General features: G+C 62.0%; 3 protein-coding genes across 3 annotated transcripts in view; 2 read left to right on the forward strand and 1 right to left on the reverse strand.

Moving 5' to 3' along the window:
- Nucleotides 1–27200, reverse strand: part of LOC147651519 (endogenous retrovirus group K member 6 Gag polyprotein-like) — a 222124-nt gene that overhangs the window by 145357 nt on the left and 49567 nt on the right. The gene's annotated exons all lie outside the window — the stretch shown is intronic.
- Nucleotides 872–5859, forward strand: LOC147651529 (maestro heat-like repeat-containing protein family member 7). Its single transcript, XM_086842970.1, has 14 exons — nucleotides 872–1424; nucleotides 1707–1771; nucleotides 1863–2012; nucleotides 2187–2335; nucleotides 2620–2767; nucleotides 3014–3201; nucleotides 3291–3428; nucleotides 3698–3812; nucleotides 3966–4103; nucleotides 4306–4482; nucleotides 4607–4762; nucleotides 4921–5022; nucleotides 5406–5508; nucleotides 5773–5859. Exons 1-14 carry the CDS (start codon nucleotides 1286–1288, stop codon nucleotides 5835–5837), a joined length of 1833 nt encoding a protein of 610 aa, XP_086699096.1. The 5' UTR covers nucleotides 872–1285; the 3' UTR covers nucleotides 5838–5859.
- Nucleotides 8162–13713, forward strand: LOC147651530 (maestro heat-like repeat-containing protein family member 7). The gene is made up of 15 exons (XM_086841991.1): nucleotides 8162–8714; nucleotides 8992–9056; nucleotides 9148–9297; nucleotides 9472–9620; nucleotides 9905–10052; nucleotides 10299–10486; nucleotides 10576–10713; nucleotides 10983–11097; nucleotides 11251–11388; nucleotides 11591–11767; nucleotides 11892–12047; nucleotides 12206–12307; nucleotides 12691–12793; nucleotides 13058–13114; nucleotides 13408–13713. The coding sequence occupies exons 1-15, from the start codon at nucleotides 8576–8578 to the stop codon at nucleotides 13596–13598; spliced, it is 2016 nt and encodes a 671-aa protein (XP_086698117.1). The 5' UTR covers nucleotides 8162–8575; the 3' UTR covers nucleotides 13599–13713.

Below are 27200 nucleotides of genomic sequence, written 5' to 3' on the forward strand. Positions count from 1 at the left end.
CGCTGCTGCTGAAGCGGCTCTGGACAGAGCAGAAACGGCACCAGAGCGTGCACAGGAACGGCCCTCAGGGCTGGGCTGGAGTGGCCAAGATGCCTCCTTCTCTTGCAGGAATAACAGAGATGGTGGACACAGTCCCTTCAGTATATATGTTCTACAGGCTGTAGTTAGGTTCTTTATTGCAATTGCTATAGAGGTCCTTTCATTGTACATACATTTTATAGATTGTTGCTATGAAGATTCTTATAACATAAATACATTCTGTAGTTCATTGTTGGTGGTGGTGCTGTTGTGTAAATAAATTGTCCTTGTTTGTCACAGGCTGTCTGTCTTTGCATTTGCTTTGGGCACAGGCAGCATTTGCACAGCTGTGGTTTCCCCTTGCCCTGGGTTCCTGAGGCTGGAGGTCCCTGGGGGTGCTGGCACAGCCACCCTGGGGCTGGGGTCCCCGTGCACAGGAGGGAACCACTGGTGGCGCTCCCGGCACTGGGCACCACTCGTGTTCCTGGGCTGCTGCAGAGCGGTGTCCCCAAGAGCAAAGCTGTCACCAGCAGAGAGGGGGCTCTGACAGGAGCAGCCCCTGCAGCAATGCAAAGCAGGCAGGAAACCTCCTGCCACCCTTCCTGCTGCAGCCACAGGTTTGAGCTGTTCCTAAAGATCCTGTTGGGCTGTCTGAGACACTTGGGCCAAGGCATTGCTTCCAAGCTGGGCCACTTTGGCCGGGCTGGGTGGAGCCCCAGGGCAGGGGGCAGCGTGTGCAACGGCCCTTGGTGACACGGTGCATCATGGTAACCGTGGAATGGAACGGGACAGGGTGTCCAAGGGCCCTTTGTGACATGGGGTGACATTAGTGTTGGTGGTGACACAGCCACACCACAGTGCCTGGTGCACGTGACAGGGCAGGACGGGACAGAGTGGTGCTGTGAGGAGCCCCCACACGGCGCACTCATTCCTTGCTGACCCAGAGCCTTTCTGAGGCGTTACTCCTGCAGGTCACCTCGAGGCCAGACCACAGCACTCGGTGACCTGCAGCCTTCCCGAGGCTTCACTTCTGGTGAGGTGAAGCACCACACTTCTCAGGTGTGCTCGAGCCCAGACCGTGGCATTTCCTCACCGCGGTCCTTGACGACGAGTCTCCTGTCCTTGTGGCACGAGCCCCTGAGACCCAAGTGCAGGACTGGCTGTCCTGCAGCCTTGCCAAGACTTCACTCCTGCAGGTGCCTTCCAGGCACAGCTGCAGGACTTGCCAACTCAGACCTTTTCTGAGCCACCTCTGCTGCGAGTAGCCATGAATCCAGGCAGTGATGTTGAGCAGAGACCTCCAAGTGTCCCCAAGCTGACCTGGGTGAAGGAGGAGAAAGAAGGCCCTGGGACTGCCCCAGCACAGCAGCCTGGAGAGCTGGAGCAATTTCAGCCACCTCAGGAGGGTGAGCGGCAGACCTGGGCCTGCAGCCAGCTTGGCCTCGTCCCATCCCATCCCATCCCATCCCATCCCATCCCATCCCATCCCATCCCATCCCATCCCATCCCATCCCCCGGGGACACACCCATGGACAGGACAGAAGTGGGGCTGGGTCAGACGCCCTGGAGCTGTACTCTGTGCCCTGGGGCCTCCTGGGGCTGTCCCTGCCTGGGGAGTGCAGGGCTGGGCTGTGTTCTCCGGCCTCTCCCGCAGCCCCTCAGCTCAAGCTGCGCTCGCTCTTTGCCAGGAGCAGCCATGGAGCGCACTCGAGAGCAGGATCGCAGCCGTGGCCTCTTCCGCACAACAGCGCAGGTACCTGCAGCCATCCCCTCTCCTGCTCAGCCCAGCACCACGCTTGGAGCACTCCATGCAATGTCCCTCATTTCTTGCCCTTCTGCTGCAGATGATTTGCAAATTCATGAAGAGAATTCGGGAGGAAGAGACCACTGCCATGGGCACTGTGGTCAGAGCATACTCTCCCATCTTCAAAACCAAGGCCAGTGCTGCCCTGCTGGACATGCTTGTGGAGGAGGGTCCTTCCAGTCCAAAGCAAGTAAGGCAGTCTGTGGCCTGGCTTCGATCCTCCCAGGAATTGCTTGGCCACGCCAGCTGCTCACTGCGAGCCTTTGAGGCCGTGGCAGTGCGGTGGGAAGAGAAGCACTTCTCTGGGAAGCTGGGCACATTACTCCTGCTGGCAGCTTTCCAAGTTTCCCTGTGCCTTCTCCAGGTGCTCCCCATGGTGAGGTTCATCTACCAGTGGCTCAAGGCTAATGAGTTTCCTGAGTACAATCTGTACAGGCCCCTTCTGGATATGACAGAGGCACAGCCTGCTGACGTGGTGATGGCTCTCCTGCGTGTGGCCCCATGGTGTGACAGGTACAGGGCCCACGTGCCCAGAGGGCTCAGGGCATCCCCCTGCACAGCCCGGCTCAGGTGTCTGACAAACAGAGGATTCCAGGGCCCTGTGGCTCCTCCCTTTGTCAGCCCTGGCACAGCAGCCCCCGAGCCTGCTGCCCTCAGGGGCCAGTCCCCACAGGGCTGGGCTGCCACTGAGGGGCAGTGGGCAGAGGCAGGGCTGGCAGCCAGCTCAGCTCCCTGCTGCTGCCCAGGCCACGGGGATGTGTCCCAGACCCCCCTGACACAGAACTCTGACCCCACAGAGCTGCTACCACCATGTGGAAGAGCATCATGTGCTCGTGCAGGGCTGCAGAGCCAGCCATGCTGATACTTCTGGATGTGCTGGGCACCTGGCCAGAGCTCAGCATGTGCACCTCCGACGGGGACCACACGGCTGTCCTTGCCCTGGCTGTGAGTTTCTGCAACTGACCTTTGCTCACCCCAAGGTCACCTCTCCCTCAGGTCTCCATCCTCCCTCCTCCCATGGCATCTCCCTGCATCAGGCACTGGGCTCCAACCTGGCCTAGGAGCAGCTCCAGGGCCACCAGGCCGGCTGCTGTCCCTACATCTCCACTGGCCTCTCCCTGCCACGCTCGGGCCCTGCCACATGGACACCTGGGCACTGAGCGCTGACTCGGGCTGCTCTGTCCTTCACAGGCAACTGTGGTGATATGGAAGATGCTCCAGCTGCCCTGTCTCCCACATGCAGTGACAGTGTATTTCCCCCGTCTCTTGGTGCATCTGCTCTTGCAAGTGCTGTTCAGCACATTGGATCTGCCAGAGAAGGTCGATACCTTCTGGAAGAGATGCCAGCAGCAACACGGCCTTGCCATCAGCCCCAACAGGTGCTCCATGCCAGTCCTCCTGTCCCTGCCATGTCCCCAGGGCAGAAGCCCGTGCTCCCAGCATCACCTGGGCTTTGCTGTGCACACAGGTTTGCAGTGCAGACCCTGAAGGCCCTGCTCTGCCGACTGCACTATGAGGATGTGGTGGCAGCAGTGGAAGACGAGTGTGGCTGGGACACGCTGCTGTGTGCTGGCACGCACCACTGTGCTGTGGGTGTGCTGGCCAGGTGAGCTGCCCCCAAACAGCGTTTGTGCCCCGTGCCTGGGGTGCCCCACACAGTCCCCGTGGTCATGGGCCAGAGGGCCTTGTCACCAAGGGATGGCCAAGGACACTGCACAAGCCTGGGAGAGGAGGGTGCCCAAGAGCAGCTGCTTCCCAAAGGGCCTGGGTCCCCTTGCAGGGTGGTGGAGAAGGGCCAAGCTCCTCCTGGGAGTCAGTCCATGGAGAGGTTTTTCCCACTGGCTCAGGGTCTTGGTTCCTTTTTCCTCCCATCAGAGCAATGCGTCACGTGTCCCTACCCTTGTGTTCTGCGATTGCATTCTACCTGCTCGGGCTGCTCAGCAAAGACACGGCACACGGGGATTTGGCCGCCATGGCGTTCCTTGTGGAGGTGAGCCTGAAGGGCAGCGCTGTCTCGCTGAGCTGTCTCCCAGCTCTCTGCCCTCTCGGTGCCGCAGCCGCCCGGGACGGTGCCCACGCCCTGTGCTGCTGCCTGGGCCCAGCCCTGTGCGCTGCTGCCCCATCACCGGCCTGTGCCCTTCAGATGTTGGAGTGCCTGGACTCGAGTGAATACCGTGACAGCGTCCTGGAGATCGCATCAAACAAACTGCAGAGCGAGTGCAGGGAGAGGCGTCGCTTGGCACTCAGAGGCCTTGTGGTGCTCGGCAAGAATTCCTCCATGGTGAGAAGGGGGCAGCGGCTGCCGGCGTGGGGCTGGGGAAGGCAGTGGCTTGCGCTTGGCTGGCCTTTGGGCACTGAGGCAGCTGCTGCCAGCTCTCCTGCCTCCTGCCTCTTGCCTCCTGCCCCAGGCCTTTGGCACAGGCCTTTGGCCTCTGGGCCCTGTGGCAGCAGGGTGGCATTTCACACACTTGTGTTCCACACAGGCCAAAAGAATGTGGGGCCTGCATGAAAGGCTCGTGGAGCTCCTGGGGGAAAATGACAGCCATGTGCTTGGGATGAGCATCGCTCTCCTCAGCCGTTTGTTCCTGTACAGTGGTGGCCCGATAACCATCCCCCTCGGCCTGCAGCTGGCTGAGGCGCTCCTGCCGCTCTTTGACAATGTAAGGCTCTGTGTCTCCAGCCATGGCTGCTGCCTTGGCACTGTGCCCTGGGCATTTGCAGGCCTGTGCCCAGGTGGGCCTGAAGCAGCTGATGCTGAGGTCTTTATTTCTTCCTTTCGTACAGGACGATAGCCAGGTGCAGCTGTGCTCCATGTTCATCTTCCAAGAGATGATGGATTTAGTACCAAAGGAGGGGAAAAAGGCCCTGAAGTCCCACGTGCAGCAGAGCCTGCTCCCACTCTCCTTGCACTGCCATGATGAGAACCAGCGCGTGGTTGATGTGAGGACTCGGCAGCTGCCGTGGCTCCCTGGCAGGGCGCTCGGCTGCCTCCTGCTCTGCTGCCTCGCAGGCTGCAGCTCCCTCCTGGTCTTGGCCCAGGGACGTGGGTCCTGTGCCCTGGGCTGTGGTGCCATCTCTGGGTCTCTGCTGCTCTCCAGGCCTCCCGGGAAACGCTGCTCTGTTCCGCCCGATTCCTGAAGAGGAAGGATCTCCAGCAGATGCTGCGGGTGGATCAGACCTGGAGGTTCGGCGAGGGCTTGGTAAGGGCGGGCTGGAAGCCCCAGCCCAAGGTTGGAGAAGCTCAGTGTGTGCGGCTGGCAGCTGTGCCCTGCCCAGTGCCGCACCCAGGGCCGCCAGCCTGTGCTGCTCCCTTCCCTGGGCCCCGCGGGCTCTACTCCAGCCCCCTGTGGCCCCGAGCCGTGTGCCCATGGAGCCCCGGCACCGCTGCTCTGTCGGGCAGGGCAGCACCGCGGCTCCCCGGGCAGCCCCCGGCCCTCTGCCCCCTCCAGAGCCCGGCGCCAGCGGCTGCTGCCCGGTGCCTCAGGGCTGGGCGGGCACGGGAGGCCGGGGCTGGCCGCAGGCAGCAGTGCCCGGCCGAGGGGCAGAGCCCGCACCAACCCTTCCCTCCCGCCGCTCTCTGCAGCTGGCACAGGACAGGAGCCGAGCGGCTGAGCACCTGCACCGGGCCCTGCTGTACCTGGACAGCCCGCAGGAGTCCCTGCGAGCGGCGGCCATCAGGTTCATTGGTGAGCCACGAACCGGGCTGGGCTCCCTCCCTGCCCCGCCGCAGCTCGGCCCCAGCCCCGGCTGCTGCCCCGGCCCTGGAGCCCCGGCTGCCCTCGGGGCTGCTGCTGCCGGCCTCTGGCAGCCGGGGCCCTTGGGCTCAGTCAGGATGCGGCAAGGGCCGGGGCTGAGCCCTGCCGGGGCAGGAGGCCGTGTGGCCCCAGGGCTGGCAGCGCCGCTGGCAGGGAGCTGTGCTGCTGGGACCCTGACAGGCTCTGTGTTCCCAGGGATGGCCGGGCAGCACCTCCGGGGGAACAAACGAGAGCTCCAGAGCATCTGTCAGGGTGAGTGAGGGCAGCGGGCTGCCAGCCCCGGCTGCCAAGGGGAGCTGCAATCCCTGCCCCGGCTGCCCAGGGCTCTGCTCCCTGTGCGGACCAGGCCTGGTGTGGCCAGGGCACACACAGAGATTTCAGGGGCACGAGTGCCAATAGTGTCCAGTGGCTTTGGGCTGATCCCTTTGGTCCCTGCTCCCTCCTGGCCATGGCCAGAGCCACCTGGGTTGGCCCTTGCACGGGGCTCTCCTCGGGTACCTGCAGATCCAGATCTGACCATGGAGATCTGTTCCTCTCTCTTGCAGCCCTTGATGACAAGGCACAGGACATCAGCCCTGCCATCAGAAGTCTGGCTCTGGAAACAGCCTTTGTCCTCCGCGCAGCTCAAGGCTCCATCTTGCAGAAGTGGCAAGATGGATTCCGCAGGGCACGCAAGAACCGCCCTTGTCTGTGGGCCCGTGGCTGGCGGTGCTGCTGGAGCTCTGAGGAGAGCTGAATTGAGAGGCTCTCTGTCTGCCGGGGCCATCTGAGCCGGGCAGGATTTTTCTTTAGGATATTTTTTTTATTCCTTCTTCTTCGTTCTTTTTAATATAGATATATAGAAATAGAAATATATAGAATATAGATATAGAATTATATATAGAAATATAGAATTATATTTAGAAATATAGAATGTGTTCTCATACCCAGTGTCTCAGGTGCTTTCTCTGGTGCCCAGTGCGCAGGGCATAGGGGGAGAGGGGAAAAGGGTGCTTGTGCTCAGCAAGCTGCCCAGGCGTGCAGTGGGGAAGGGAAAATGGCCAGAAGGCCCTCGGCCTTGGGTGGTTCTGCTGAAGCCTTAACGCTGCCCACAGAGGAGCTGGGCAGGGGCTGGAGCTGTGGGGATCGCTGTGATTGTGGTGCCTGGAGATGGGCACGAGGCTTCTCCCAGCCAGGAAGCGCCGTCTGTGTCCTGCAGCCTGTGGGTTGCTGGCGGGATTGCTGAGGGCTCTGAGGCTCTCTCAATCTGGCTCCTCTGGAGCTCCATCGGGGCTGCACCGCTGCCGGGCAGGTTGGCCGGGCTGGGGGAGAGCAGAGGGGCCAGGGTGGTGGAAGCCCTGAGGAAATTGGGTGTCAGAGGCCACGAGCAGCCCCCAGGCAGTCACCTTGTTCCTGTCACCCGCTGCTCTGGTGCTTCCCCTGAGAGACTGCCATGCCTGCAGCAGAAGCCCTCGAGGCTGGGCCTCAGCAGCCCCGAGGTGCCCAGGCTGGGCTGTCTCGGGACAAGGAGGGCAAGGAGGCCCTGGCAGGGCACAGCCAGTGGGTGCTGCCAGGGCAGCAGGCAGAGGCAGGGCTGGCGGCCAGCCCGGGCCCCCGCGCCTGCCCAGGCCACGGTGCTGAGACCAAGGCTCCCCTGACACAGAGCTCTGTGTCTGCACAGCTTCTGCCTCCATGGGGAGGGTGGTGATGTCTCCTCGAGCAGCGCTGCTGAGTCGCTGCTGCTGAAGCGGCTCTGGACAGAGCAGAAACGGCACCAGAGCGTGCACAGGAACGGCCCTCAGGGCTGGGCTGGAGTGGCCAAGATGCCTCCTTCTCTTGCAGGAATAACAGAGATGGTGGACACAGTCCCTTCAGTATATATGTTCTACAGGCTGTAGTTAGGTTCTTTATTGCAATTGCTATAGAGGTCCTTTCATTGTACATACATTTTATAGATTGTTGCTATGAAGATTCTTATAACATAAATACATTCTGTAGTTCATTGTTGGTGGTGGTGCTGTTGTGTAAATAAATTGTCCTTGTTTGTCACAGGCTGTCTGTCTTTGCATTTGCTTTGGGCACAGGCAGCATTTGCACAGCTGTGGTTTCCCCTTGCCCTGGGTTCCTGAGGCTGGAGGTCCCTGGGGGTGCTGGCACAGCCACCCTGGGGCTGGGGTCCCCGTGCACAGGAGGGAACCACTGGTGGCGCTCCCGGCACTGGGCACCACTCGTGTTCCTGGGCTGCTGCAGAGCGGTGTCCCCAAGAGCAAAGCTGTCACCAGCAGAGAGGGGGCTCTGACAGGAGCAGCCCCTGCAGCAATGCAAAGCAGGCAGGAAACCTCCTGCCACCCTTCCTGCTGCAGCCACAGGTTTGAGCTGTTCCTAAAGATCCTGTTGGGCTGTCTGAGACACTTGGGCCAAGGCATTGCTTCCAAGCTGGGCCACTTTGGCCGGGCTGGGTGGAGCCCCAGGGCAGGGGGCAGCGTGTGCAACGGCCCTTGGTGACACGGTGCATCATGGTAACCGTGGAATGGAACGGGACAGGGTGTCCAAGGGCCCTTTGTGACATGGGGTGACATTAGTGTTGGTGGTGACACAGCCACACCACAGTGCCTGGTGCACGTGACAGGGCAGGACGGGACAGAGTGGTGCTGTGAGGAGCCCCCACACGGCGCACTCATTCCTTGCTGACCCAGAGCCTTTCTGAGGCGTTACTCCTGCAGGTCACCTCGAGGCCAGACCACAGCACTCGGTGACCTGCAGCCTTCCCGAGGCTTCACTTCTGGTGAGGTGAAGCACCACACTTCTCAGGTGTGCTCGAGCCCAGACCGTGGCATTTCCTCACCGCGGTCCTTGACGACGAGTCTCCTGTCCTTGTGGCACGAGCCCCTGAGACCCAAGTGCAGGACTGGCTGTCCTGCAGCCTTGCCAAGACTTCACTCCTGCAGGTGCCTTCCAGGCACAGCTGCAGGACTTGCCAACTCAGACCTTTTCTGAGCCACCTCTGCTGCGAGTAGCCATGAATCCAGGCAGTGATGTTGAGCAGAGACCTCCAAGTGTCCCCAAGCTGACCTGGGTGAAGGAGGAGAAAGAAGGCCCTGGGACTGCCCCAGCACAGCAGCCTGGAGAGCTGGAGCAATTTCAGCCACCTCAGGAGGGTGAGCGGCAGACCTGGGCCTGCAGCCAGCTTGGCCTCGTCCCATCCCATCCCATCCCATCCCATCCCATCCCATCCCATCCCATCCCATCCCATCCCATCCCCCGGGGACACACCCATGGACAGGACAGAAGTGGGGCTGGGTCAGACGCCCTGGAGCTGTACTCTGTGCCCTGGGGCCTCCTGGGGCTGTCCCTGCCTGGGGAGTGCAGGGCTGGGCTGTGTTCTCCGGCCTCTCCCGCAGCCCCTCAGCTCAAGCTGCGCTCGCTCTTTGCCAGGAGCAGCCATGGAGCGCACTCGAGAGCAGGATCGCAGCCGTGGCCTCTTCCGCACAACAGCGCAGGTACCTGCAGCCATCCCCTCTCCTGCTCAGCCCAGCACCACGCTTGGAGCACTCCATGCAATGTCCCTCATTTCTTGCCCTTCTGCTGCAGATGATTTGCAAATTCATGAAGAGAATTCGGGAGGAAGAGACCACTGCCATGGGCACTGTGGTCAGAGCATACTCTCCCATCTTCAAAACCAAGGCCAGTGCTGCCCTGCTGGACATGCTTGTGGAGGAGGGTCCTTCCAGTCCAAAGCAAGTAAGGCAGTCTGTGGCCTGGCTTCGATCCTCCCAGGAATTGCTTGGCCACGCCAGCTGCTCACTGCGAGCCTTTGAGGCCGTGGCAGTGCGGTGGGAAGAGAAGCACTTCTCTGGGAAGCTGGGCACATTACTCCTGCTGGCAGCTTTCCAAGTTTCCCTGTGCCTTCTCCAGGTGCTCCCCATGGTGAGGTTCATCTACCAGTGGCTCAAGGCTAATGAGTTTCCTGAGTACAATCTGTACAGGCCCCTTCTGGATATGACAGAGGCACAGCCTGCTGACGTGGTGATGGCTCTCCTGCGTGTGGCCCCATGGTGTGACAGGTACAGGGCCCACGTGCCCAGAGGGCTCAGGGCATCCCCCTGCACAGCCCGGCTCAGGTGTCTGACAAACAGAGGATTCCAGGGCCCTGTGGCTCCTCCCTTTGTCAGCCCTGGCACAGCAGCCCCCGAGCCTGCTGCCCTCAGGGGCCAGTCCCCACAGGGCTGGGCTGCCACTGAGGGGCAGTGGGCAGAGGCAGGGCTGGCAGCCAGCTCAGCTCCCTGCTGCTGCCCAGGCCACGGGGATGTGTCCCAGACCCCCCTGACACAGAACTCTGACCCCACAGAGCTGCTACCACCATGTGGAAGAGCATCATGTGCTCGTGCAGGGCTGCAGAGCCAGCCATGCTGATACTTCTGGATGTGCTGGGCACCTGGCCAGAGCTCAGCATGTGCACCTCCGACGGGGACCACACGGCTGTCCTTGCCCTGGCTGTGAGTTTCTGCAACTGACCTTTGCTCACCCCAAGGTCACCTCTCCCTCAGGTCTCCATCCTCCCTCCTCCCATGGCATCTCCCTGCATCAGGCACTGGGCTCCAACCTGGCCTAGGAGCAGCTCCAGGGCCACCAGGCCGGCTGCTGTCCCTACATCTCCACTGGCCTCTCCCTGCCACGCTCGGGCCCTGCCACATGGACACCTGGGCACTGAGCGCTGACTCGGGCTGCTCTGTCCTTCACAGGCAACTGTGGTGATATGGAAGATGCTCCAGCTGCCCTGTCTCCCACATGCAGTGACAGTGTATTTCCCCCGTCTCTTGGTGCATCTGCTCTTGCAAGTGCTGTTCAGCACATTGGATCTGCCAGAGAAGGTCGATACCTTCTGGAAGAGATGCCAGCAGCAACACGGCCTTGCCATCAGCCCCAACAGGTGCTCCATGCCAGTCCTCCTGTCCCTGCCATGTCCCCAGGGCAGAAGCCCGTGCTCCCAGCATCACCTGGGCTTTGCTGTGCACACAGGTTTGCAGTGCAGACCCTGAAGGCCCTGCTCTGCCGACTGCACTATGAGGATGTGGTGGCAGCAGTGGAAGACGAGTGTGGCTGGGACACGCTGCTGTGTGCTGGCACGCACCACTGTGCTGTGGGTGTGCTGGCCAGGTGAGCTGCCCCCAAACAGCGTTTGTGCCCCGTGCCTGGGGTGCCCCACACAGTCCCCGTGGTCATGGGCCAGAGGGCCTTGTCACCAAGGGATGGCCAAGGACACTGCACAAGCCTGGGAGAGGAGGGTGCCCAAGAGCAGCTGCTTCCCAAAGGGCCTGGGTCCCCTTGCAGGGTGGTGGAGAAGGGCCAAGCTCCTCCTGGGAGTCAGTCCATGGAGAGGTTTTTCCCACTGGCTCAGGGTCTTGGTTCCTTTTTCCTCCCATCAGAGCAATGCGTCACGTGTCCCTACCCTTGTGTTCTGCGATTGCATTCTACCTGCTCGGGCTGCTCAGCAAAGACACGGCACACGGGGATTTGGCCGCCATGGCGTTCCTTGTGGAGGTGAGCCTGAAGGGCAGCGCTGTCTCGCTGAGCTGTCTCCCAGCTCTCTGCCCTCTCGGTGCCGCAGCCGCCCGGGACGGTGCCCACGCCCTGTGCTGCTGCCTGGGCCCAGCCCTGTGCGCTGCTGCCCCATCACCGGCCTGTGCCCTTCAGATGTTGGAGTGCCTGGACTCGAGTGAATACCGTGACAGCGTCCTGGAGATCGCATCAAACAAACTGCAGAGCGAGTGCAGGGAGAGGCGTCGCTTGGCACTCAGAGGCCTTGTGGTGCTCGGCAAGAATTCCTCCATGGTGAGAAGGGGGCAGCGGCTGCCGGCGTGGGGCTGGGGAAGGCAGTGGCTTGCGCTTGGCTGGCCTTTGGGCACTGAGGCAGCTGCTGCCAGCTCTCCTGCCTCCTGCCTCTTGCCTCCTGCCCCAGGCCTTTGGCACAGGCCTTTGGCCTCTGGGCCCTGTGGCAGCAGGGTGGCATTTCACACACTTGTGTTCCACACAGGCCAAAAGAATGTGGGGCCTGCATGAAAGGCTCGTGGAGCTCCTGGGGGAAAATGACAGCCATGTGCTTGGGATGAGCATCGCTCTCCTCAGCCGTTTGTTCCTGTACAGTGGTGGCCCGATAACCATCCCCCTCGGCCTGCAGCTGGCTGAGGCGCTCCTGCCGCTCTTTGACAATGTAAGGCTCTGTGTCTCCAGCCATGGCTGCTGCCTTGGCACTGTGCCCTGGGCATTTGCAGGCCTGTGCCCAGGTGGGCCTGAAGCAGCTGATGCTGAGGTCTTTATTTCTTCCTTTCGTACAGGACGATAGCCAGGTGCAGCTGTGCTCCATGTTCATCTTCCAAGAGATGATGGATTTAGTACCAAAGGAGGGGAAAAAGGCCCTGAAGTCCCACGTGCAGCAGAGCCTGCTCCCACTCTCCTTGCACTGCCATGATGAGAACCAGCGCGTGGTTGATGTGAGGACTCGGCAGCTGCCGTGGCTCCCTGGCAGGGCGCTCGGCTGCCTCCTGCTCTGCTGCCTCGCAGGCTGCAGCTCCCTCCTGGTCTTGGCCCAGGGACGTGGGTCCTGTGCCCTGGGCTGTGGTGCCATCTCTGGGTCTCTGCTGCTCTCCAGGCCTCCCGGGAAACGCTGCTCTGTTCCGCCCGATTCCTGAAGAGGAAGGATCTCCAGCAGATGCTGCGGGTGGATCAGACCTGGAGGTTCGGCGAGGGCTTGGTAAGGGCGGGCTGGAAGCCCCAGCCCAAGGTTGGAGAAGCTCAGTGTGTGCGGCTGGCAGCTGTGCCCTGCCCAGTGCCGCACCCAGGGCCGCCAGCCTGTGCTGCTCCCTTCCCTGGGCCCCGCGGGCTCTACTCCAGCCCCCTGTGGCCCCGAGCCGTGTGCCCATGGAGCCCCGGCACCGCTGCTCTGTCGGGCAGGGCAGCACCGCGGCTCCCCGGGCAGCCCCCGGCCCTCTGCCCCCTCCAGAGCCCGGCGCCAGCGGCTGCTGCCCGGTGCCTCAGGGCTGGGCGGGCACGGGAGGCCGGGGCTGGCCGCAGGCAGCAGTGCCCGGCCGAGGGGCAGAGCCCGCACCAACCCTTCCCTCCCGCCGCTCTCTGCAGCTGGCACAGGACAGGAGCCGAGCGGCTGAGCACCTGCACCGGGCCCTGCTGTACCTGGACAGCCCGCAGGAGTCCCTGCGAGCGGCGGCCATCAGGTTCATTGGTGAGCCACGAACCGGGCTGGGCTCCCTCCCTGCCCCGCCGCAGCTCGGCCCCAGCCCCGGCTGCTGCCCCGGCCCTGGAGCCCCGGCTGCCCTCGGGGCTGCTGCTGCCGGCCTCTGGCAGCCGGGGCCCTTGGGCTCAGTCAGGATGCGGCAAGGGCCGGGGCTGAGCCCTGCCGGGGCAGGAGGCCGTGTGGCCCCAGGGCTGGCAGCGCCGCTGGCAGGGAGCTGTGCTGCTGGGACCCTGACAGGCTCTGTGTTCCCAGGGATGGCCGGGCAGCACCTCCGGGGGAACAAACGAGAGCTCCAGAGCATCTGTCAGGGTGAGTGAGGGCAGCGGGCTGCCAGCCCCGGCTGCCAAGGGGAGCTGCAATCCCTGCCCCGGCTGCCCAGGGCTCTGCTCCCTGTGCGGACCAGGCCTGGTGTGGCCAGGGCACACACAGAGATTTCAGGGGCACGAGTGCCAATAGTGTCCAGTGGCTTTGGGCTGATCCCTTTGGTCCCTGCTCCCTCCTGGCCATGGCCAGAGCCACCTGGGTTGGCCCTTGCACGGGGCTCTCCTCGGGTACCTGCAGATCCAGATCTGACCATGGAGATATGTTCCTCTCTCTTGCAGCCCTTGATGACAAGGCACAGGACATCAGCCCTGCCATCAGAAGTCTGGCTCTGGAAACAGCCTTTGTCCTCCGCGCAGCTCAAGGCTCCATCTTGCAGAAGTGGCAAGATGGATTCCGCAGGGCACGCAAGAACCGCCCTTGTCTGTGGGCCCGTGGCTGGCGGTGCTGCTGGAGCTCTGAGGAGAGCTGAATTTAGAGGCTCTCTGTCTGCCGGGGCCATCTGAGCCGGGCAGGATTTTTCTTTAGGATATTTTTTTTATTCCTTCTTCTTCGTTCTTTTTAATATAGATATATAGAAATAGAAATATATAGAATATAGATATAGAATTATATATAGAAATATAGAATTATATTTAGAAATATAGAATGTGTTCTCATACCCAGTGTCTCAGGTGCTTTCTCTGGTGCCCAGTGCGCAGGGCATAGGGGGAGAGGGGAAAAGGGTGCTTGTGCTCAGCAAGCTGCCCAGGCGTGCAGTGGGGAAGGGAAAATGGCCAGAAGGCCCTCGGCCTTGGGTGGTTCTGCTGAAGCCTTAATGCTGCCCACAGAGGAGCTGGGCAGGGGCTGGAGCTGTGGGGATCGCTGTGATTGTGGTGCCTGGAGATGGGCATGAGGCTTCTCCCAGCCAGGAAGCACCGTCTGTGTCCTGCAGCCCGTGGGTTGCTGGCGGGATTGCTGAGGGCTCTGAGGCTCTCTCAATCTGGCTCCTCTGGAGCTCCATCGGGGCTGCCCCGCTGCCGGGCAGGTTGGCCGGGCTGGGGGAGAGCAGAGGGGCCAGGGTGGTGGAAGCCCTGAGGAAATTGGGTGTCAGAGGCCACGAGCAGCCCCCAGGCAGTCACCTTGTTCCTGTCACCCGCTGCTCTGGTGCTTCCCCTGAGAGACTGCCATGCCTGCAGCAGAAGCCCTCGAGGCTGGGCCTCAGCAGCCCCGAGGTGCCCAGGCTGGGCTGTCTCGGGACAAGGAGGGCAAGGAGGCCCTGGCAGGGCACAGCCACTGGGTGCTGCCAGGGCAGCGGGCAGAGGCAGGGCTGGCGGCCAGCCCGGGCCCCCGTGCCTGCCCAGGCCACGGTGCTGAGACCAAGGCTCCCCTGACACAGAGCTCTGTGTCTGCACAGCTTCTGCCTCCATGGGGAGGGTGGTGATGTCTCCTCGAGCAGCGCTGCTGAGTCGCTGCTGCTGAAGCGGCTCTGGACAGAGCAGAAACGGCACCAGAGCGTGCACAGGAACGGCCCTCAGGGCTGGGCTGGAGTGGCCAAGATGCCTCCTTCTCTTGCAGGAATAACAGAGATGGTGGACACAGTCCCTTCAGTATATATGTTCTACAGGCTGTAGTTAGGTTCTTTATTGCAATTGCTATAGAGGTCCTTTCATTGTACATACATTTTATAGATTGTTGCTATGAAGATTCTTATAACATAAATACATTCTGTAGTTCATTGTTGGTGGTGGTGCTGTTGTGTAAATAAATTGTCCTTGTTTGTCACAGGCTGTCTGTCTTTGCATTTGCTTTGGGCACAGGCAGCATTTGCACAGCTGTGGTTTCCCCTTGCCCTGGGTTCCTGAGGCTGGAGGTCCCTGGGGGTGCTGGCACAGCCACCCTGGGGCTGGGGTCCCCGTGCACAGGAGGGAACCACTGGTGGCGCTCCCGGCACTGGGCACCGCTCGTGTTCCTGGGCTGCTGCAGAGCGGTGTCCCCAAGAGCAAAGCTGTCACCAGCAGAGAGGGGGCTCTGACAGGAGCAGCCCCTGCAGCAATGCAAAGCAGGCAGGAAACCTCCTGCCACCCTTCCTGCTGCAGCCACAGGTTTGAGCTGTTCCTAAAGATCCTGTTGGGCTGTCTGAGACACTTGGGCCAAGGCATTGCTTCCAAGCTGGGCCACTTTGGCCGGGCTGGGTGGAGCCCCAGGGCAGGGGGCAGCGTGTGCAACGGCCCTTGGTGACACGGTGCATCATGGTAACCGTGGAATGGAACGGGACAGGGTGTCCAAGGGCCCTTTGTGACATGGGGTGACATTAGTGTTGGTGGTGACACAGCCACACCACAGTGCCTGGTGCACGTGACAGGGCAGGACGGGACAGAGTGGTGCTGTGAGGAGCCCCCACACGGCGCACTCATTCCTTGCTGACCCAGAGCCTTTCTGAGGCGTTACTCCTGCAGGTCACCTCGAGGCCAGACCACAGCACTCGGTGACCTGCAGCCTTCCTGAGGCTTCACTTCTGGTGAGGTGAAGCACCACACTTCTCAGGTGTGCTCGAGCCCAGACCGTGGCATTTCCTCACCGCGGTCCTTGACGACGAGTCTCCTGTCCTTGTGGCACGAGCCCCTGAGACCCAAGTGCAGGACTGGCTGTCCTGCAGCCTTGCCAAGACTTCACTCCTGCAGGTGCCTTCCAGGCACAGCTGCAGGACTTGCCAACTCAGACCTTTTCTGAGCCACCTCTGCTGCGAGTAGCCATGAATCCAGGCAGTGATGTTGAGCAGAGACCTCCAAGTGTCCCCAAGCTGACCTGGGTGAAGGAGGAGAAAGAAGGCCCTGGGACTGCCCCAGCACAGCAGCCTGGAGAGCTGGAGCAATTTCAGCCACCTCAGGAGGGTGAGCGGCAGACCTGGGCCTGCAGCCAGCTTGGCCTCGTCCCATCCCATCCCATCCCATCCCATCCCATCCCATCCCATCCCATCCCATCCCATCCCATCCCATCCCATCCCATCCCCCGGGGACACACCCATGGACAGGACAGAAGTGGGGCTGGGTCAGACGCCCTGGAGCTGTACTCTGTGCCCTGGGGCCTCCCGGGGCTGTCCCTGCCTGGGGAGTGCAGGGCTGGGCTGTGTTCTCCGGCCTCTCCCGCAGCCCCTCAGCTCAAGCTGCGCTCGCTCTTTGCCAGGAGCAGCCATGGAGCGCACTCGAGAGCAGGATCGCAGCCGTGGCCTCTTCCGCACAACAGCGCAGGTACCTGCAGCCATCCCCTCTCCTGCTCAGCCCAGCACCACGCTTGGAGCACTCCATGCAATGTCCCTCATTTCTTGCCCTTCTGCTGCAGATGATTTGCAAATTCATGAAGAGAATTCGGGAGGAAGAGACCACTGCCATGGGCACTGTGGTCAGAGCATACTCTCCCATCTTCAAAACCAAGGCCAGTGCTGCCCTGCTGGACATGCTTGTGGAGGAGGGTCCTTCCAGTCCAAAGCAAGTAAGCAGTCTGTGGCCTGGCTTCGATCCTCCCAGGAATTGCTTGGCCACGCCAGCTGCTCACTGCGAGCCTTTGAGGCCGTGGCAGTGCGGTGGGAAGAGAAGCACTTCTCTGGGAAGCTGGGCACATTACTCCTGCTGGCAGCTTTCCAAGTTTCCCTGTGCCTTCTCCAGGTGCTCCCCATGGTGAGGTTCATCTACCAGTGGCTCAAGGCTAATGAGTTTCCTGAGTACAATCTGTACAGGCCCCTTCTGGATATGACAGAGGCACAGCCTGCTGACGTGGTGATGGCTCTCCTGCGTGTGGCCCCATGGTGTGACAGGTACAGGGCCCACGTGCCCAGAGGGCTCAGGGCATCCCCCTGCACAGCCCGGCTCAGGTGTCTGACAAACAGAGGATTCCAGGGCCCTGTGGCTCCTCCCTTTGTCAGCCCTGGCACAGCAGCCCCCGAGCCTGCTGCCCTCAGGGGCCAGTCCCCACAGGGCTGGGCTGCCACTGAGGGGCAGTGGGCAGAGGCAGGGCTGGCAGCCAGCTCAGCTCCCTGCTGCTGCCCAGGCCACGGGGATGTGTCCCAGACCCCCCTGACACAGAACTCTGACCCCACAGAGCTGCTACCACCATGTGGAAGAGCATCATGTGCTCGTGCAGGGCTGCAGAGCCAGCCATGCTGATACTTCTGGATGTGCTGGGCACCTGGCCAGAGCTCAGCATGTGCACCTCCGACGGGGACCACACGGCTGTCCTTGCCCTGGCTGTGAGTTTCTGCAACTGACCTTTGCTCACCCCAAGGTCACCTCTCCCTCAGGTCTCCATCCTCCCTCCTCCCATGGCATCTCCCTGCATCAGGCACTGGGCTCCAACCTGGCCTAGGAGCAGCTCCAGGGCCACCAGGCCGGCTGCTGTCCCTACATCTCCACTGGCCTCTCCCTGCCACGCTCGGGCCCTGCCACATGGACACCTGAGCACTGAGCACTGACTCAGGCTGCTCTGTCCTTCACAGGCAACTGTGGTGATATGGAAGATGCTCCAGCTGCCCTGTCTCCCACATGCAGTGACAGTGTATTTCCCCCGTCTCTTGGTGCATCTGCTCTTGCAAGTGCTGTTCAGCACATTGGATCTGCCAGAGAAGGTCGATACCTTCTGGAAGAGATGCCAGCAGCAACACGGCCTTGCCATCAGCCCCAACAGGTGCTCCATGCCAGTCCTCCTGTCCCTGCCATGTCCCCAGGGCAGAAGCCCGTGCTCCCAGCATCACCTGGGCTTTGCTGTGCACACAGGTTTGCAGTGCAGACCCTGAAGGCCCTGCTCTGCCGACTGCACTATGAGGATGTGGTGGCAGCAGTGGAAGACGAGTGTGGCTGGGACACGCTGCTGTGTGCTGGCACGCACCACTGTGCTGTGGGTGTGCTGGCCAGGTGAGCTGCCCCCAAACAGCGTTTGTGCCCCGAGCCTGGGGTGCCCCACACAGTCCCCGTGGTCATGGGCCAGAGGGCCTTGTCACCAAGGGATGGCCAAGGACACTGCACAAGCCTGGGAGAGGAGGGTGCCCAAGAGCAGCTGCTTCCCAAAGGGCCTGGGTCCCCTTGCAGGGTGGTGGAGAAGGGCCAAGCTCCTCCTGGAAGTCAGTCCATGGAGAGGTTTGTCCCGCTGGCTCAGGGTCTTGGTTCCTTTTTCCTCCCATCAGAGCAATGCGTCACGTGTCCCTACCCTTGTGTTCTGCGATTGCATTCTACCTGCTCGGGCTGCTCAGCAAAGACACGGCACACGGGGATTTGGCCGCCATGGCGTTCCTTGTGGAGGTGAGCCTGAAGGGCAGCGCTGTCTCGCTGAGCTGTCTCCCAGCTCTCTGCCCTCTCGGTGCCGCAGCCGCCCGGGACGGTGCCCACGCCCTGTGCTGCTGCCTGGGCCCAGCCCTGTGCGCTGCTGCCCCATCACCGGCCTGTGCCCTTCAGATGTTGGAGTGCCTGGACTCGAGTGAATACCGTGACAGCGTCCTGGAGATCGCATCAAACAAACTGCAGAGCGAGTGCAGGGAGAGGCGTCGCTTGGCACTCAGAGGCCTTGTGGTTCTCGGCAAGAATTCCTCCATGGTGAGAAGGGGGCAGCGGCTGCCGGCGTGGGGCTGGGGAAGGCAGTGGCTTGCGCTTGGCTGGCCTTTGGGCACTGAGGCAGCTGCTGCCAGTTCTCCTGCCTCCTGCCTCTTGCCTCCTGCCCCAGGCCTTTGGCACAGGCCTTTGGCCTCTGGGCCCTGTGGCAGCAGGGTGGCATTTCACACACTTGTGTTCCACACAGGCCAAAAGAATGTGGGGCCTGCATGAAAGGCTCGTGGAGCTCCTGGGGGAAAATGACAGCCATGTGCTTGGGATGAGCATCGCTCTCCTCAGCCGTTTGCTCCTGTACAGTGGTGGCCCAATAACCATCCCCCTCGGCCTGCAGCTGGCTGAGGCGCTCCTGCCGCTCTTTGACAATGTAAGGCTCTGTGTCTCCAGCCATGGCTGCTGCCTTGGCACTGTGCCCTGGGCATTTGCAGGCCTGTGCCCAGGTGGGCCTGAAGCAGCTGATGCTGAGGTCTTTATTTCTTCCTTTCGTACAGGACGATAGCCAGGTGCAGCTGTGCTCCATGTTCATCTTCCAAGAGATGATGGATTTAGTACCAAAGGAGGGGAAAAAGGCCCTGAAGTCCCACGTGCAGCAGAGCCTGCTCCCACTCTCCTTGCACTGCCATGATGAGAACCAGCGCGTGGTTGATGTGAGGACTCGGCAGCTGCCGTGGCTCCCTGGCAGGGCGCTCGGCTGCCTCCTGCTCTGCTGCCTCGCAGGCTGCAGCTCCCTCCTGGTCTTGGCCCAGGGACGTGGGTCCTGTGCCCTGGGCTGTGGTGCCATCTCTGGGTCTCTGCTGCTCTCCAGGCCTCCCGGGAAACGCTGCTCTGTTCCGCCCGATTCCTGAAGAGGAAGGATCTCCAGCAGATGCTGCGGGTGGATCAGACCTGGAGGTTCGGCGAGGGCTTGGTAAGGGCGGGCTGGAAGCCCCAGCCCAAGGTTGGAGAAGCTCAGTGTGTGCGGCTGGCAGCTGTGCCCTGCCCAGTGCCGCACCCAGGGCCGCCAGCCTGTGCCCCACACGCTGCTCCCTTCCCTGGGCCCCGCGGGCTCTACTCCAGCCCCCTGTGGCCCCGAGCCGTGTGCCCATGGAGCCCCGGCACCGCTGGTCTGTCGGGCAGGGCAGCACCGCGGCTCCCCGGGCAGCCCCCGGCCCTCTGCCCCCTCCAGAGCCCGGCGCCAGCGGCTGCTGCCCGGTGCCTCAGGGCTGGGCGGGCACGGGAGGCCGGGGCTGGCCGCAGGCAGCAGTGCCCGGCCGAGGGGCAGAGCCCGCACCAACCCTTCCCTCCCGCCGCTCTCTGCAGCTGGCACAGGACAGGAGACGAGCGGCTGAGCACCTGCACCGGGCCCTGCTGTACCTGGACAGCCCGCAGGAGTCCCTGCGAGCGGCGGCCATCAGGTTCATTGGTGAGCCACGAACCGGGCTGGGCTCCCTCCCTGCCCCGCCGCAGCTCGGCCCCAGCCCCGGCTGCTGCCCCGGCCCTGGAGCCCCGGCTGCCCTCGGGGCTGCTGCTGCCGGCCTCTGGCAGCCGGGGCCCTTGGGCTCAGTCAGGATGCGGCAAGGGCCGGGGCTGAGCCCTGCCGGGGCAGGAGGCCGTGTGGCCCCAGGGCTGGCAGCGCCGCTGGCAGGGAGCTGTGCTGCTGGGACCCTGACAGGCTCTGTGTTCCCAGGGATGGCCGGGCAGCACCTCCGGGGGAACAAACGAGAGCTCCAGAGCATCTGTCAGGGTGAGTGAGGGCAGCGGGCTGCCAGCCCCGGCTGCCAAGGGGAGCTGCAATCCCTGCCCCGGCTGCCCAGGGCTCTGCTCCCTGTGCGGACCAGGCCTGGTGTGGCCAGGGCACACACAGAGATTTCAGGGGCACGAGTGCCAATAGTGTCCAGTGGCTTTGGGCTGATCCCTTTGGTCCCTGCTCCCTCCTGGCCATGGCCAGAGCCACCTGGGTTGGCCCTTGCACGGGGCTCTCCTCGGGTACCTGCAGATCCAGATCTGACCATGGAGATATGTTCCTCTCTCTTGCAGCCCTTGATGACAAGGCACAGGACATCAGCCCTGCCATCAGAAGTCTGGCTCTGGAAACAGCCTTTGTCCTCCGCGCAGCTCAAGGCTCCATCTTGCAGAAGTGGCAAGATGGATTCCGCAGGGCACGCAAGAACCGCCCTTGTCTGTGGGCCCGTGGCTGGCGGTGCTGCTGGAGCTCTGAGGAGAGCTGAATTTAGAGGCTCTCTGTCTGCCGGGGCCATCTGAGCCGGGCAGGATTTTTCTTTAGGATATTTTTTTTATTCCTTCTTCTTCGTTCTTTTTAATATAGATATATAGAAATAGAAATATATAGAATATAGATATAGAATTATATATAGAAATATAGAATTATATTTAGAAATATAGAATGTGTTCTCATACCCAGTGTCTCAGGTGCTTTCTCTGGTGCCCAGTGCGCAGGGCATAGGGGGAGAGGGGAAAAGGGTGCTTGTGCTCAGCAAGCTGCCCAGGCGTGCAGTGGGGAAGGGAAAATGGCCAGAAGGCCCTCGGCCTTGGGTGGTTCTGCTGAAGCCTTAACGCTGCCCACAGAGGAGCTGGGCAGGGGCTGGAGCTGTGGGGATCGCTGTGATTGTGGTGCCTGGAGATGGGCATGAGGCTTCTCCCAGCCAGGAAGCACCGTCTGTGTCCTGCAGCCCGTGGGTTGCTGGCGGGATTGCTGAGGGCTCTGAGGCTCTCTCAATCTGGCTCCTCTGGAGCTCCATCGGGGCTGCCCCGCTGCCGGGCAGGTTGGCCGGGCTGGGGGAGAGCAGAGGGGCCAGGGTGGTGGAAGCCCTGAGGAAATTGGGTGTCAGAGGCCACGAGCAGCCCCCAGGCAGTCACCTTGTTCCTGTCACCCGCTGCTCTGGTGCTTCCCCTGAGAGACTGCCATGCCTGCAGCAGAAGCCCTCGAGGCTGGGCCTCAGCAGCCCCGAGGTGCCCAGGCTGGGCTGTCTCGGGACAAGGAGGGCAAGGAGGCCCTGGCAGGGCACAGCCACTGGGTGCTGCCAGGGCAGCGGGCAGAGGCAGGGCTGGCGGCCAGCCCGGGCCCCCGTGCCTGCCCAGGCCACGGTGCTGAGACCAAGGCTCCCCTGACACAGAGCTCTGTGTCTGCACAGCTTCTGCCTCCATGGGGAGGGTGGTGATGTCTCCTCGAGCAGCGCTGCTGAGTCGCTGCTGCTGAAGCGGCTCTGGACAGAGCAGAAACGGCACCAGAGCGTGCACAGGAACGGCCCTCAGGGCTGGGCTGGAGTGGCCAAGATGCCTCCTTCTCTTGCAGGAATAACAGAGATGGTGGACACAGTCCCTTCAGTATATATGTTCTACAGGCTGTAGTTAGGTTCTTTATTGCAATTGCTATAGAGGTCCTTTCATTGTACATACATTTTATAGATTGTTGCTATGAAGATTCTTATAACATAAATACATTCTGTAGTTCATTGTTGGTGGTGGTGCTGTTGTGTAAATAAATTGTCCTTGTTTGTCACAGGCTGTCTGTCTTTGCATTTGCTTTGGGCACAGGCAGCATTTGCACAGCTGTGGTTTCCCCTTGCCCTGGGTTCCTGAGGCTGGAGGTCCCTGGGGGTGCTGGCACAGCCACCCTGGGGCTGGGGTCCCCGTGCACAGGAGGGAACCACTGGTGGCGCTCCCGGCACTGGGCACCGCTCGTGTTCCTGGGCTGCTGCAGAGCGGTGTCCCCAAGAGCAAAGCTGTCACCAGCAGAGAGGGGGCTCTGACAGGAGCAGCCCCTGCAGCAATGCAAAGCAGGCAGGAAACCTCCTGCCACCCTTCCTGCTGCAGCCACAGGTTTGAGCTGTTCCTAAAGATCCTGTTGGGCTGTCTGAGACACTTGGGCCAAGGCATTGCTTCCAAGCTGGGCCACTTTGGCCGGGCTGGGTGGAGCCCCAGGGCAGGGGGCAGCGTGTGCAACGGCCCTTGGTGACACGGTGCATCATGGTAACCGTGGAATGGAACGGGACAGGGTGTCCAAGGGCCCTTTGTGACATGGGGTGACATTAGTGTTGGTGGTGACACAGCCACACCACAGTGCCTGGTGCACGTGACAGGGCAGGACGGGACAGAGTGGTGCTGTGAGGAGCCCCCACACGGCGCACTCATTCCTTGCTGACCCAGAGCCTTTCTGAGGCGTTACTCCTGCAGGTCACCTCGAGGCCAGACCACAGCACTCGGTGACCTGCAGCCTTCCTGAGGCTTCACTTCTGGTGAGGTGAAGCACCACACTTCTCAGGTGTGCTCGAGCCCAGACCGTGGCATTTCCTCACCGCGGTCCTTGACGACGAGTCTCCTGTCCTTGTGGCACGAGCCCCTGAGACCCAAGTGCAGGACTGGCTGTCCTGCAGCCTTGCCAAGACTTCACTCCTGCAGGTGCCTTCCAGGCACAGCTGCAGGACTTGCCAACTCAGACCTTTTCTGAGCCACCTCTGCTGCGAGTAGCCATGAATCCAGGCAGTGATGTTGAGCAGAGACCTCCAAGTGTCCCCAAGCTGACCTGGGTGAAGGAGGAGAAAGAAGGCCCTGGGACTGCCCCAGCACAGCAGCCTGGAGAGCTGGAGCAATTTCAGCCACCTCAGGAGGGTGAGCGGCAGACCTGGGCCTGCAGCCAGCTTGGCCTCGTCCCATCCCATCCCATCCCATCCCATCCCATCCCATCCCATCCCATCCCATCCCATCCCCCGGGGACACACCCATGGACAGGACAGAAGTGGGGCTGGGTCAGACGCCCTGGAGCTGTACTCTGTGCCCTGGGGCCTCCCGGGGCTGTCCCTGCCTGGGGAGTGCAGGGCTGGGCTGTGTTCTCCGGCCTCTCCCGCAGCCCCTCAGCTCAAGCTGCGCTCGCTCTTTGCCAGGAGCAGCCATGGAGCGCACTCGAGAGCAGGATCGCAGCCGTGGCCTCTTCCGCACAACAGCGCGGGTACCTGCAGCCATCCCCTCTCCTGCTCAGCCCAGCACCACGCTTGGAGCACTCCATGCAATGTCCCTCATTTCTTGCCCTTCTGCTGCAGATGATTTGCAAATTCATGAAGAGAATTCGGGAGGAAGAGACCACTGCCATGGGCACTGTGGTCAGAGCATACTCTCCCATCTTCAAAACCAAGGCCAGTGCTGCCCTGCTGGACATGCTTGTGGAGGAGGGTCCTTCCAGTCCAAAGCAAGTAAGCAGTCTGTGGCCTGGCTTCGATCCTCCCAGGAATTGCTTGGCCACGCCAGCTGCTCACTGCGAGCCTTTGAGGCCGTGGCAGTGCGGTGGGAAGAGAAGCACTTCTCTGGGAAGCTGGGCACATTACTCCTGCTGGCAGCTTTCCAAGTTTCCCTGTGCCTTCTCCAGGTGCTCCCCATGGTGAGGTTCATCTACCAGTGGCTCAAGGCTAATGAGTTTCCTGAGTACAATCTGTACAGGCCCCTTCTGGATATGACAGAGGCACAGCCTGCTGATGTGGTGATGGCTCTCCTGCGTGTGGCCCCATGGTGTGACAGGTACAGGGCCCACGTGCCCAGAGGGCTCAGGGCATCCCCCTGCACAGCCCGGCTCAGGTGTCTGACAAACAGAGGATTCCAGGGCCCTGTGGCTCCTCCCTTTGTCAGCCCTGGCACAGCAGCCCCCGAGCCTGCTGCCCTCAGGGGCCAGTCCCCACAGGGCTGGGCTGCCACTGAGGGGCAGTGGGCAGAGGCAGGGCTGGCAGCCAGCTCAGCTCCCTGCTGCTGCCCAGGCCACGGGGATGTGTCCCAGACCCCCCTGACACAGAACTCTGACCCCACAGAGCTGCTACCACCATGTGGAAGAGCATCATGTGCTCGTGCAGGGCTGCAGAGCCAGCCATGCTGATACTTCTGGATGTGCTGGGCACCTGGCCAGAGCTCAGCATGTGCACCTCCGACGGGGACCACACGGCTGTCCTTGCCCTGGCTGTGAGTTTCTGCAACTGACCTTTGCTCACCCCAAGGTCACCTCTCCCTCAGGTCTCCATCCTCCCTCCTCCCATGGCATCTCCCTGCATCAGGCACTGGGCTCCAACCTGGCCTAGGAGCAGCTCCAGGGCCACCAGGCCGGCTGCTGTCCCTACATCTCCACTGGCCTCTCCCTGCCACGCTCGGGCCCTGCCACATGGACACCTGAGCACTGAGCACTGACTCAGGCTGCTCTGTCCTTCACAGGCAACTGTGGTGATATGGAAGATGCTCCAGCTGCCCTGTCTCCCACATGCAGTGACAGTGTATTTCCCCCGTCTCTTGGTGCATCTGCTCTTGCAAGTGCTGTTCAGCACATTGGATCTGCCAGAGAAGGTCGATACCTTCTGGAAGAGATGCCAGCAGCAACACGGCCTTGCCATCAGCCCCAACAGGTGCTCCATGCCAGTCCTCCTGTCCCTGCAATGTCCCCAGGGCAGAAGCCCGTGCTCCCAGCATCACCTGGGCTTTGCTGTGCACACAGGTTTGCAGTGCAGACCCTGAAGGCCCTGCTCTGCCGACTGCACTATGAGGATGTGGTGGCAGCAGTGGAAGACGAGTGTGGCTGGGACACGCTGCTGTGTGCTGGCACGCACCACTGTGCTGTGGGTGTGCTGGCCAGGTGAGCTGCCCCCAAACAGCGTTTGTGCCCCGAGCCTGGGGTGCCCCACACAGTCCCCGTGGTCATGGGCCAGAGGGCCTTGTCACCAAGGGATGGCCAAGGACACTGCACAAGCCTGGGAGAGGAGGGTGCCCAAGAGCAGCTGCTTCCCAAAGGGCCTGGGTCCCCTTGCAGGGTGGTGGAGAAGGGCCAAGCTCCTCCTGGAAGTCAGTCCATGGAGAGGTTTGTCCCGCTGGCTCAGGGTCTTGGTTCCTTTTTCCTCCCATCAGAGCAATGCGTCACGTGTCCCTACCCTTGTGTTCTGCGATTGCATTCTACCTGCTCGGGCTGCTCAGCAAAGACACGGCACACGGGGATTTGGCCGCCATGGCGTTCCTTGTGGAGGTGAGCCTGAAGGGCAGCGCTGTCTCGCTGAGCTGTCTCCCAGCTCTCTGCCCTCTCGGTGCCGCAGCCGCCCGGGACGGTGCCCACGCCCTGTGCTGCTGCCTGGGCCCAGCCCTGTGCGCTGCTGCCCCATCACCGGCCTGTGCCCTTCAGATGTTGGAGTGCCTGGACTCGAGTGAATACCGTGACAGCGTCCTGGAGATCGCATCAAACAAACTGCAGAGCGAGTGCAGGGAGAGGCGTCGCTTGGCACTCAGAGGCCTTGTGGTGCTCGGCAAGAATTCCTCCATGGTGAGAAGGGGGCAGCGGCTGCCGGCGTGGGGCTGGGGAAGGCAGTGGCTTGCGCTTGGCTGGCCTTTGGGCACTGAGGCAGCTGCTGCCAGCTCTCCTGCCTCTTGCCTCCTGCCCCAGGCCTTTGGCACAGGCCTTTGGCCTCTGGGCCCTGTGGCAGCAGGGTGGCATTTCACACACTTGTGTTCCACACAGGCCAAAAGAATGTGGGGCCTGCATGAAAGGCTCGTGGAGCTCCTGGGGGAAAATGACAGCCATGTGCTTGGGATGAGCATCGCTCTCCTCAGCCGTTTGTTCCTGTACAGTGGTGGCCCGATAACCATCCCCCTCGGCCTGCAGCTGGCTGAGGCGCTCCTGCCGCTCTTTGACAATGTAAGGCTCTGTGTCTCCAGCCATGGCTGCTGCCTTGGCACTGTGCCCTGGGCATTTGCAGGCCTGTGCCCAGGTGGGCCTGAAGCAGCTGATGCTGAGGTCTTTATTTCTTCCTTTCGTACAGGACGATAGCCAGGTGCAGCTGTGCTCCATGTTCATCTTCCAAGAGATGATGGATTTAGTACCAAAGGAGGGGAAAAAGGCCCTGAAGTCCCACGTGCAGCAGAGCCTGCTCCCACTCTCCTTGCACTGCCATGATGAGAACCAGCGCGTGGTTGATGTGAGGACTCGGCAGCTGCCGTGGCTCCCTGGCAGGGCGCTCGGCTGCCTCCTGCTCTGCTGCCTCGCAGGCTGCAGCTCCCTCCTGGTCTTGGCCCAGGGACGTGGGTCCTGTGCCCTGGGCTGTGGTGCCATCTCTGGGTCTCTGCTGCTCTCCAGGCCTCCCGGGAAACGCTGCTCTGTTCCGCCCGATTCCTGAAGAGGAAGGATCTCCAGCAGATGCTGCGGGTGGATCAGACCTGGAGGTTCGGCGAGGGCTTGGTAAGGGCGGGCTGGAAGCCCCAGCCCAAGGTTGGAGAAGCTCAGTGTGTGCGGCTGGCAGCTGTGCCCTGCCCAGTGCCGCACCCAGGGCCGCCAGCCTGTGCCCCACACGCTGCTCCCTTCCCTGGGCCCCGCGGGCTCTACTCCAGCCCCCTGTGGCCCCGAGCCGTGTGCCCATGGAGCCCCGGCACCGCTGGTCTGTCGGGCAGGGCAGCACCGCGGCTCCCCGGGCAGCCCCCGGCCCTCTGCCCCCTCCAGAGCCCGGCGCCAGCGGCTGCTGCCCGGTGCCTCAGGGCTGGGCGGGCACGGGAGG

Source organism: Cyanistes caeruleus, chromosome 9, assembly GCF_971803275.1.
Source record: "Cyanistes caeruleus chromosome 9, bCyaCae1.hap1.1, whole genome shotgun sequence".
Classification (NCBI taxonomy): Eukaryota; Metazoa; Chordata; class Aves; order Passeriformes; family Paridae; genus Cyanistes; species Cyanistes caeruleus.